Source organism: Melospiza melodia, chromosome 4, assembly GCF_035770615.1.
Source record: "Melospiza melodia melodia isolate bMelMel2 chromosome 4, bMelMel2.pri, whole genome shotgun sequence".
In the NCBI taxonomy this organism is placed as follows: domain Eukaryota; kingdom Metazoa; phylum Chordata; class Aves; order Passeriformes; family Passerellidae; genus Melospiza; species Melospiza melodia.
In genome coordinates this window covers 20,161,188-20,173,123 of record NC_086197.1, presented here as the reverse complement: position 1 = coordinate 20,173,123, position 11,936 = coordinate 20,161,188, and the positions used below count along the sequence as shown (strand labels likewise).

The 11,936-nt window shown below is 42.2% G+C and overlaps 1 protein-coding gene across 1 annotated transcript; it reads left to right on the top strand.

The window, feature by feature from the left end:
• The first annotated feature begins 1,903 nt into the window (after nucleotides 1-1,903).
• Nucleotides 1,904-5,585, top strand: FGF23 (fibroblast growth factor 23). Its single transcript, XM_063155832.1, has 3 exons — nucleotides 1,904-2,147; nucleotides 4,426-4,529; nucleotides 5,148-5,585. Exons 1-3 carry the CDS (start codon nucleotides 1,919-1,921, stop codon nucleotides 5,583-5,585), a joined length of 771 nt encoding a protein of 256 aa, XP_063011902.1. The 5' UTR covers nucleotides 1,904-1,918.
• The last annotated feature ends 6,351 nt before the right edge of the window (nucleotides 5,586-11,936 follow it).

The following is an 11,936-nucleotide window of genomic DNA, read 5'->3' as shown; positions in this document are numbered from 1 at the left end:
TGTAAAAGTAATCTTTGCTTGTCTGATTATTACAAAAACATAAACAGATGCTCACAATTGGCATGCGCTTAAATGAGGTTGAATGAATTTTTCAAATATCTGAGAGTGTTTTCAGTGCCACCAAGGCACTGGAGAAAGATCAGATCAGTGCATGCTGGCAAGCACAGCAAAATGTCATGGTGAATATGAACATCAAACCAGAAAAACTGCAGTCACAAAAGAATGAAAGAATATTCCAAGAGGGTACAGTGCCTCTGTGAGACACTTCTGCAACTGAGGTATCAATATCCACATTTCCATAGGAGTCCAATCAAGGGGGCAAAGAAAAAAAAAACAGAACAACCAACTAACCAACCAAAAAACCCAAACATTTGTTCTAAGATCAGAGAGAAAAATATGGGTGGATAATTTCAATGGTAAATAGAGATATTTCTTTTTAAAAAATATAAGAAAAATTAACTGTCCTTCTAAGCTACCTTTTCATTTAAAGATTTCAGATGTTATAACCAGTAAAACATCTGAGGCCTGGACTGTCTTTCAGTGCAGCCAGATTTGTCAGCCTGCTCAGTTTAAGATCTGACCCTTATGCACTTTGGCTAAAAAATGCTGTCATTTACACAGGTGAATATACTCTGACGCAAGTCTCTGGATTTACACAGAATTTGTGGCAGCAGAATTTGGCAGGGTTTTACTCATTTTAAACAATAAAAAAACCAAAATCAGATCCACTTTTACAGTGGGTTACAGCTGTATCAGTCCATTAATGTTATCAATCCACTATATGCTGATGGTATAGCTCCAGAGCTTGTTAATGAAACTAAAAATTTTTCATGCTGTGTGCAGCTAGAGAATGAAACGGAAGCTAACACTGCTACAGCTAAAATCCTCCTGGTTTCATTAGGGAAATATTCATTTATTGTTTGGCACTTTTGTCAAGTTTATATTAAATTTTGAAAGGAACCTTAACACAGTCCAGTTTTGGAATCTGTCACTCCTATCATTGACTCACCCATATACAGCATCCCATTAGTACAGCATTTTCATGTAATAAATGGAACCATCTTTTTTGATATCAGAAAATTTGTTTGTAAAGACCCACAACACTGGCAGGACACCTGAGAAGCAGGTCTTGTATCTTGGAACATTTTTTACAAACTACCAGCCAAATGTGCAATGCAGGAGCAAACATCCAGCTTTTAAGTGTTTTACACATTATTTTCAGCTGGTTTTGACCAACTTTAGATTATTTGTGTGACTCAGAAGGAAATAGGAGAAAGAAAAGGGACAGTTTATTTGAAGTAGGCTCTGCTCATATCAAGTTCCCTTCACTTGAACTGAGTGACACAAATATCAGCCCAACAGGCTTGGTGTGGATCTTAGACCATAATGAAGGGGGAACCAGGCTCAGGACAACTTAATACTAACTTTTAGTACATTTGCAACAAAATTTTATCTGTATTTGATGTTTCCTCTAAATCAGAATGCAGCTTGGAAACGGTGAGGGGAGGTGGGAGTCTGAATAAACACATCTGGCAAAAAAGAAAGATAATTCAGGTCCGAAGGGTCATTCCCTTCAGTTCAAGTGCAGTGGATTGCCCTTCCTGGATCCAACAGTAGAGGCGTGGGAAGCTTTCAGATGTCACAGGGTTGTAGATAACATTTGAACATATGATTAGCTTTTGTGAGCTGTCTTTAGAAACCTTACATTTTTCCCCCACACACCTTAGCCAGAGATCCTTCCCTTGAGGTTTCGGGACACTTAAAATGTTGCTTTGCCAAAAATCAAGGATGTGGAGAAGGTTTTCCTGTGTGATGTCATGTTGCTGCCCTTTATAAGCCTCTGCAGAGAAGAAGGGATCCTGTCTGAGGATTCACACTCCAGGCACGAGGGGAGGTGAGGAGCAGACGCTGACCCACCATGGAGCGGCGAGCCATTCCCCAGGGCATTCCCTGCAGCTCCCTGCTCCTGCTGCTCTGCAGCCTGAAGGCTTCCCTTGCCTTTCCCAACTCCTCTCCACTGCTGAGTCCCAGCTGGGGCAGTGGAGACCGCCTGATGCACCTCTACACCGACACCGAGAGGAGCAGCTTCCACCTCCAAATCAACGCCGATGGCTACGTCGACGGCGCTCCTCACCAAACCATCTACAGTAAGTGGCTTCCTTCAGACCTCCATGGGAGCAGGGGAGGGACAAGGAGAATTTTTACTTCCTCACCACCTACAGAAATTTCCCTCTTCTCATTAGGCAGGCAGAGGAGCACAGCCATGGGATGGAAAATACACATAATCATAATTCTCCTTTTGTTTAACAAATAAAATCGTTCCAAAGAAATCTAGTGGATAGGGAATTTCATTCCTAGCCTAGGACAACTAAAGTCCTATGGTTCCTGTAATATCCTGCAAGGAAAAACCACCTGAATTATCCTTCACTTCATGATTTTACCCCCAGTTTCTGGAGGAAGCTCCTATTAGAGGTTGGTAATGATATCCCCCAAATAGCTGCTTCCCAGTGATGGTGCTACCAAAGGAACTGCACTGAGGGAACTCACCAGAGCAGGGCTGGAAAACTGATGGCATCCATAAAATCTGTATTTTGGGGTGGAAGGCTGAGAGCTACTAACAGTTAAGTTTCAGTGTGCACAGAACATGGGCATGCAAAGATCAGTGAAAACGGGGGAAACTATGGAAGACCAGACTGGCATAAAAGAAGTGTTGAGCCTTTGGGGTTCATGAGAAGAAGGTTCTTTCATGAGAAGAAACTATACCCTAGTATCACTAAAAGGTTCTCAAATTGTGTCTTCAGTGTTTATTTAATGATATATTTTATTATTCTATTTCAACACAGAATAGTTTATTCTTCTTCCTTTGCTAAACACTTGGCCCAAACTCTTTAGTAGACAAATGTGGGAGGGCTTTAAGACTTAAGGGTTCTTTTACAGCATTTCAAAAATACTTCTCTCTTAGCAGCATTCAAATCACAAGTAGCTATGCATCATAAAATCAGGTTGTTGTTGTTGTTGTTGTTGTTGTTGTTATTATTATTATTATTATTATTATTATTATTACATCTATTTTATACATTCAGATAATCTAAGCCTAGGTAATGAAGCTTTCACATAACTAAATAAGGATGGTTTTTAAAGTTATAATTTAATTAATGAGGAAAAAGGATCACATTCTGCTATTTTTTAAGGAATTGATAATGAAACACAGAAATGCTGTCACTGTCTTATTATTCTTCCTACATATTAAAAGATTTTATGAAACTCATTTTAGATATGTTGGTCAAGAACTAGTGTGGGATTTTAGAGAACAACAGACAGCAAAATATCACATTTTCCCATATATGCCATGAAACAAGCATAGCAGGATTGGAATGGTGGAGCAGGAAAGATGGAAATCAGACAACAGACGGGATACCAAGAGGGAGGGTGACTGATTTGCTGCCACCAGACAATGGGAAGTGCCAAGTTCTGCACCAGGATGGCATGGCCTGGGTGTGCACAGATCTCCTGGGTGGGACAAGGCAACAGGCACTTGTCAGATGCAAGGAGCAGATCAACCAAAGTTGTTATTCCCACTTTACCTGGTACCAGTGACATTGCTCTTAGAACACTACAGCAACCCCAGGTCATGGTGGATGAGTAGAAGGTGGAGTTGGTCGGCCACAGGGTTTCCAGTGGGCCTTGATCATGATCTGTTGTAGTTTTAGTCCAGCAAAAAGGATGTTAAGGGCAAAGTAATGACAAAATCACAGACTGGTTGAGGTTGGAAGGCACCACAGGGGGTCACCTGGTCCCACCTACCGCTCCAGCAGGGCCATCCCACAGCACAGGGCACAGGATTGTGTCCAGATGGTTCTGGAATATCCCCAGTGAGGAGACTCAGCACCCTCTCTGGACAATCTGTTCAGTGCTCAGTCACTGCCCCGGACAGAAGTTCTGCCTCCTGTCCAGGTGGAACTTCCACCTGAGTATCAGCTCCTGCCCATTCCACTAATGTCACTGCTGGGCACCACTGAAAAAATACCACAGGGCAGTGACAAAGATGAGTGGGACAAGCTCCCCCTGGATGTGGGCAATGGCAGAACTGAGGGCAATGTCCTCAGACCACAATTTGAGACTTCAGAGGGAAATAAAAATGTCTTTGGGAGGTTAGTGCCACATTGGAACAGGACACCCAGAGAGGTGCCCTCCATCTCGGGAGTTTTCCAAAGCCACAGCAAACCTGATTTAGGGTGGGCAACAGTCCCATGGGCATGCAAAGATCAGTTAAAAAGGGAGAAACTATGGAAGACCAGACTGGCATAAAAGAAAGGTCATGTGGGAGATTGGTTTGAACTTCCAGAGGTCACTTCCATCCAGAGCATCCATGGATCTGTAAATGCATTGTTGAAATGGATTTGGTGTTTTTGTTGTTCTGAACAGGTGCCCTAATGATCAGGTCTGAGGGTGCTGGCTCAGTAATAATCACAGGTGTGAAGAGTGGATGTTACCTGTGCATGGACACAAAAGGAAACATATTTGGCTCGGTGAGTGACCTTTCCTAAGCCTTGGGGCTGAATGGCCAGTGCATTCTGCTGCTGTGATGCCCATTTCCCCAGCCAGGGCAAGCCTGGGTAGCTGCAGGTGGAGGGGGAAGTGTTAGAGAAGATCTGACAAAGGTCAAACTTTGCTCTCTCCTTTGATTGTATTAAGTTGTAGAGCTGACAAAAATCATCTGAGATCCTGTCTGGGTAAATGAGGACAAAAAAAACCCAAAAAAACAAAACCACAAAACCAACCAACCAACTAAACAAAAAACCACCATCATCAACAACAAAACCCCAAAAAAACACCCAAAAAACCACCATCACCAACAAAAAAAACCACCATCACCAACTTTCCCATATTACAGAAATTAGATCCAGTGAGGGACCAATCTGTAGCACAAAGCCATGGTTGGGGACCCTCTGGAAGAAAACAGGGTTTTTCATTAAAATTCCTTTGCTGAAAGCGTGGACATGCAACTCTGATCTGCATTTGGGTCAGACACAGACCTGGGAGATTAGAAAAACACCTGCTGCAAGATCTCACCCTTCTTTCCCTCTTTAACCAGTGTTTGCAATTCACCAGATTCTGCTCACAGGTGTCCTATTTCTTCCCCTCAGCATTACTTCAGCCAAGAGGACTGTGTGTTCAACCACAGGACACTGGAAAACGGGTACGATGTGTACCAGTCCCCCAAACACCACTTCTTGGTGAGCTTGGGCAGAGTTAAACAAGCCTTCTCTCCTGGTATGAATCCACCACCATACTCCCAGTTTTTGTCCAGGAAGAATGAGATCCCTCTGTTCCGATTCAACACCCCCGAGCCCCACAGACACACCAGGAGCGCAGACGTTGATCCTGTAGATCCTCACCAGATCCTGGTCCCACAGAGGAAGACCCCAGTGTTTGGCTCCCTGCAGCAGCAGCCAGCAGACTTTCCCCACATGCCCAGAGAGCCCATGAGGATCAACCAGAACGACGTGGTGAACCCCGATGATCCCCACGCTATGATGGAGGCCAGGAGGTTCCCAAGCCCCCGCTTCTACATCACGAGATAACCGCGGCCCCCACGCTCGCCAGAGGCAAAAGGAACTGTCTGTCACACTCAGTCTGAATGCCAAAGTGGCTCTTAGAAACCTGGGAGACATTGGGAAAAGTTCCTTAGCTTCAAATCTTGTTTTCTCAGTAAACTGCTGTCTGTAAGTACAAGTCAGATTTTTCCAGCTTGGGGTCTACTGGAAAAAAGATCCATTTTTGAAAACAATCACACAAACCAAACCTCTTGGGGTCTGAATCACCTTAAGTTTGCATCAATGATGAAAACAAACAAAAAAAGGAATCCCTTGTATGAAATGGGAAATTGTTGTTATGTTACTGATGCAGAGACCTGAGGTATCCAAGATTCCAGCAGAAACAGGGAATCTCTGACTAGCACCATCCTGCCCAAGCACAGCAGACAAACTGCCAGGTGGTGTGTTATTTTATTATTTAAAAAATTACCATGTCATGCATCCAATATCTGAAGGGGCTACCAGGAAGCTGGAGAGGGGCTCTTCATCAGAAATTGCAGGGACAGGACAAGGGAGAATGGCTTCACACTGACAGGAGTAGGTTTAGATTGGATATGAGGAAGAAATTGTTCCCTGTGAGAGTGGGGAGGCCCTGGCACAGGTTGCCCAGAGCAGCTGTGGCTGCCCCATCCCTGGAAGTGTCCAAGGCCAGGCTGGATGGGGCTCTGAGCAACCTGGAATAGTAGCAGGTGTCCCTGTACATGGCAAGGGGGTGGAATGGATGAACCTTAAGGTCCCTCCCAACCTGTGATTCTTTGTTTTTAGCCTTTAAGTTGGAGCTTCATTCTCTCTTCACCCATATGAGTCAAAAAAAGGTATTCTGCTGTTATAGGAGCAGCAAACATGGAAAATTGGAGGAACTGACAGGACAACAGGAGAGGATTAAAGGCCCCTGTGCAAAAAGAGCAATTTCTGACTGAATCTAAACTGAGGTTTTGAAAAAAAGAGGGGAGTCTCACTCTCTCTCAAGTGGTTCTCCATCATAGTTCTACATTTACTAAATTCTAGAATCCCAATATGGAAATGAAGATTATTAATTTTGCATATTTCCAACTCAGAGAGAAGTACCAGGATTAATAATAATCAGTAGTGTGTTACACAAGACAGTTTGTTTATATAATACTGAACTCTACAGGGGAAAAATAAAAAAAAATATGTTTTATAAGGATCAAAGGATTAATACTTAGACTATAATGAAGACTCTCATCTAATGAATGAAAATTAGGTTTGTATTTAGAAAAGGAATGTCCAGTTAGCATCCATGTTTGTATTCAGTTCTGAGCAGGTATCAGATGCTTTACACTTGCAGGAGTGCAATTACTATTAATCAGGAGATCTCTAATGGTGACAAAACCTTTTCCCTAGTTTGGTTTATGCTTTGGGTGAGTTCACTTTGAAAAAGCTATTCTTGATAAACTCTGCAGAAGTCAGGTGCAAGGCACTGATGAGCAGCACAAAATCCAGTGTGGCAGAGATTTGAGAGTTTTATTTTGTAGGGATTTTTTGCATGTCAAAACACAGATTCTTCTGCTCTGTTTATTTAGAGTATTTATCAGCCTGACAACAATTTGAAGTGATACACTGCTCCTCAATATGCTCATAACAACATACAAAAAAAATTAGGTTGGATGCTGTTTTTTCTTTCTCATGAAGTAGTTCACTGAAGCCGCTGGCGTTACATCAGTGCAACAAAAATTAAAATAAGAACCCCTTGTGCTTCTTACTTCCATTTATTTTTTTTCTGGATTTAGCACAGCAGCAGGACTGCTGACAGCTTTTAAAATAATCTCTTTTTTTCCCCCCATATTTGTATATATACACAATATCTTTTTATCTACCACATCCAACTCATTATATTGGAAAAGTCATAGGTCCCTGATTCTGCTCTTAGAATAGTTTTCCTAGATGGAGAGATTCCTAATTAGTATAAATACTTAGGAGCACAGGACAAGCCAAAGGACTAGTCCGAGAGTTCCATCTCCTGGAATTTGTTTTTCTAAAATTATTGGGGTTTTCAATTAATTTCTGAAGGAAAAGAGTGATTCTAAGGAATTAAGGAAATTGCAGGCAGGCAGACAGTTGTGCTTTTTCTTGCTTATTCAAAATACAGCAAGACTTTTTAACTTGCTGTCTATACAATGGAGAGGTGTGATTTTATTTATGTTCTATTTTGATCTTTTTACTTGATTCCCATACCATTATTCTTGGCTTTTGCTCCTTGAGAGCTGTGGACTTCAAGTATCCCAGCAAAGTTTGCATTATGCAATAATTGTTGGAAGTTCCTCTCTAGGACTGAGGCAACTGCCCTACAACAACTGAAACCATTAAAAGCTCTGTCCACATTAAATTTTGATGGGAAATACTGGTGGGGTTAAATCTATAGACCTAAATTCCTACACTAGAACAAAGTAAGAAGGCTTGCTCATTCTATCAATACCCGGGAGGAAAGTAAGCTAAGACTGAATGCAGGGTGGATTTCCATCAAAAAATCATAAATGTAACTATAGGCAACTGTATCAAATCTTAAAAGAATTTATTCTTCAATGGAGATGCTGGCAATCACCAGCCAGTAAGAAAGCATTACTTATTTATGTCACAGTATTTATTTATTTATTTGAGTGGGTCTTAAATCCTGCAGAATATTTATAAGTATTTATAATAATGTATTACAGAGACTATTTCCTTTTTAAAAAGTACCAATAAACTTTTCCATTATCTCCAAATGGTGGATTCTGCATTGTCTGTTCAAGCTCCCTGTTCCAGAAGTAATTGAGTGGTAGTAACAAATAAATAAATGGTAGTAGCAGTGTCTGAAAATTTGTGTGCTGCTGTCCCCTGTGACTTCCAGCTTTACAGGTTTCAGCTTCCTAAGTGTTTCATGCACCCCAAATATAAAAGTTCTGTGAAAGATGATGAGAAAAACAGTGTCCTAGTAGGTCTAGACTGACCATGAAGGGATTTTAACCTCTAAAGGGAAATGTCTTATACAAGCAATGGGAAACCACAGGTCTGTCAGTTCAGTCCTGCTGGGAATTATTTGTGATCAAAGATATTGGGATAAAAGACACTTGGCAAATTAAAAGCCTCTGCAGGAGGGCTCCGAGCAGGGCCCAGGCTCTGCTCCAGGGCCCAGCAATGGCACCAGAGGAACGGGCAGGGACTGAGCCCAGGAGGTTCCACCTGGGCAGGAGGAAGAACTTCTGTCCTGGGCAGTGACTGAGCGCTGAACAGATTGAACAGAGAGGGTGTGGAGTCTCCTCGCTGGGGATATTCCAGAACCATGTGGACACAATCCTGTGCCCTGTGCTCTGGGATGGCCCTGCTGGAGCAGGGAGGTGGCACCATAGGAGCCACTCTCAGGGTCCAGCCCGACCCCTTCTGTGAAGATTCAAGCAGTTGTAAGATTGGAAGTGCATAATTTGCTCCTCTGCACACTATTCTGCCCCACATAGTTATTGATGGTGCCTTCTCACTAATATTTCACATTCCTGTATTTTTATTCAAAGTCATTGCAAAAAAAATTGCCCCTTAAGGGCCTTAAAAAGCAACTTTACTCCAGGTCATGCTTGACCTTGGACATTACTACTTCTATGCCCACTAATTCCTTGCATACCTTCTTCACCATGTTTTTTCTCCTGAGCAACATTTATCCATACCAGCTGAGCTGATGGTTTCCATTGTGGCATTAAGCCTTCAATTAAGATTCACCTAGATCATATTTAATTTGTCCCTTGCCTATACATTAGTTACTTCATGAAAGAACTACCCATTTAGTAGAGTGTGAACTACTTACGGTAAAAACTCATTTAATTAGATTCCAGGTTTCAGTTACCCCTCTTGTCTGCAATTACTTTCTCCTTCAGAATTTGTTGCATTAACCATTATTTAAATTTCTTTGGAGAAGTAGAATTAAGTTGTGTGATTCTTGAGACTGTCCCATGTAGGGCCAGGAGCTGGACTCAGTGATTCTTGTGGATGCCTTTCAACTCAGGATATTTCACCATTCTAAAACTAATTTTGTGATTCCTGCCCTCTGAAATCAAAACTCCTTTCTTCACCTCAGCTTTTAAATTCAGTGAATTCACTTTTCAGTGGCCAGCTGTTCCAAAACACATTCAGGACTTATTACAGTCAAGTGTGCTGCACTACCCTGCTCCCATTCAGCTCTGGCTGGATGACCCAACTGGGCATCAGAAGGAAAGAGTTTTGCCTGGAGCATTCCTTTGGTGACCAGGACCAGACTGCTCAAGATTCCTGGGTTTTATCCCAGTATTCTCCTGTTCCTTATGCTCAGTGCCCTCGGAGCCCTCCTGCCAGGCTCTGCCACACAGGGTCCCTGCACCCCAGGAACCCCAGAGCTGCTTGCAGGTGACAGCAGAGCTGTCTGTCACATGAGACCCTCCTGCATGGCACTGGAGTCACCACACACACACACACACACAGATGCCCCACAGTGGCTCTGCCATATCCATGGACACCAGAGAAGCAGCTCACAGATCACTGTGCAGTTCATTTGTGCCACACAGCTGCCAATTGCCTGGGAATACCAAAATCTAAAAACCTCCAGCTCACAGCCAAAGCCCTCAAAAGCAGGACACATCTGGGGGAAATCTGACATATTTTAAGTCCAGGCATGTGGGTTGTGGATCTGAGGCAGCCAAAAGCTTGGATATAGAATGCATCTATTTAAATTATGTTCTAATTTTTTTTTAAAGGAAAAAACCTCCTTTTGCAAAGGCAGGGATATGTCTGCACTAGTCTTCAACAGAGAACTGTGGGAATAGAGAACATACCTTTGCTTTAGAGGAAGGAAACTGTGGTACTACCAGAGCTCTCTGCCTGACAGCTGCTCAAGGAGAGGCAGACCTGTGAGGAGAAGCCAGCATCCATTGCCACTACTGAGTAGTCCCTCAAATAATTTATGTTCTGTTCCTATTCCTAACAGACCCATCTATTGCTGCAGCTCTCCTTTCCCATGATCCCAATAAACTGTACAGATTTACTGTACATGTGCACAAGAGTTACTTGACCAAAAAAAGATTTAGTCTCAGTGTTGATGTAAAAGCTTAAAAAGAGGAATACTATACACAGACCTAAGGAAAATAGCTTTTAGAATTAGCTTCAGAAGCTTCCAAAATAAGTGACTTTTTAATGCAGAGAGAACCTGACATGTGACATAACAAAGAAGAAATAACAAATGCAACTATTTTAGGGCAGGCCATAAGCCTACCTAGGCTGGCATCCTGCCTCCAGCAAAGTCAGCAACAGATACTGAGGGAAAAAGCACATCTGGGCAACTGTAGGACACTCTTGACTGTTTGTACTCCCCTGGCAGATGTGTTTGCAGCATTTTAGTGTGTTTTACAAAGTCTGAATTGGGAGATTCTGATGCATTTTCATGGAAAAATGTGACTTCATTAAGAGAGGAACTGTTCAGAAAACCTGAGTGGTTTCAGCCTTTGGTATTTTTCCTTGGTGCCAGTTAGGCACCATAGTACCATCTACTTGCCCTGTGAGACTTATCAGAGGAAAGAATTTGGTAACAGCAAGTTAAAAGAAAACAATCACACAGGTTCCTGGATTTAAATTTTAATGACCTCTAAATACAAAAAAAGAAAGTAAAGTGTATTATAGAGGAAGAGCCAAAAATCCCTCTGGGAATAGTGTGACCAAGCAGTGGCAAAGCACTTAACAAAGCAGATGTTCTCCTAAATTATGGGATCATCAACCAGAACAAAATATTAATTACCTGCTTGAGAGAAAGAAAGATAAAGGCAAGAAAGATAAAGAAACCTTTTAAAGTGAGAAGCACCCCAATCCCTAGTGTGTTTTGAATATTTGATGAAATGACAGACTTAGGGAGAAAAATGTGTCACGTCTCCACTCATCCTCTCGCATTTTCAACTCCATTAAGAATTGATGAATGGTTCCAAGAAGAATTGATGGAATGACTGGCAAAATCCAGGATGTGGCAGTTCCAGGGGAGTTTCAGCAGTTTAAAGCACTGGCAGGAGAATTCCCTGCCAGTGGCATGCCTGAAATAAACTGGCACTACCAGGGACAGGCAAATTCAGAATGAACTCCTGCCCCATTCTCCCACCATTAACTCTGTTAGAAGTCATAATTAAAGCTTTGCTATCTTCATTGGCTGTGACCACCAATTTAGTTATGAGGAGCCTTCCAGGAAGATGCATTTCACAAAGAGCTTGAGGAGTCCATGCAAAAGTCATATTCTCGTTTTAGCCAGGAAGGAAAAAGAGTTATGTGATCTGAGCAAAGTTTCACAGGGCAATAATAAGAAAGATTTTTACCTCAAAAGAAATACAGATGAAATGGGAG

Coding starts and splice junctions, on each gene's coding strand:
- FGF23 (XM_063155832.1), top strand. CDS start 1,919: ATGGAGCGGCGAGCCATTCCCCAGGGCATTCCCTGCAGCTCCCTGCTC. Junction 2,148..4,425: donor TCCTCACCAAACCATCTACA/GTAAGTGGCTTC, acceptor TGTTCTGAACAG/GTGCCCTAATGATCAGGTCT. Junction 4,530..5,147: donor AAGGAAACATATTTGGCTCG/GTGAGTGACCTT, acceptor TCTTCCCCTCAG/CATTACTTCAGCCAAGAGGA.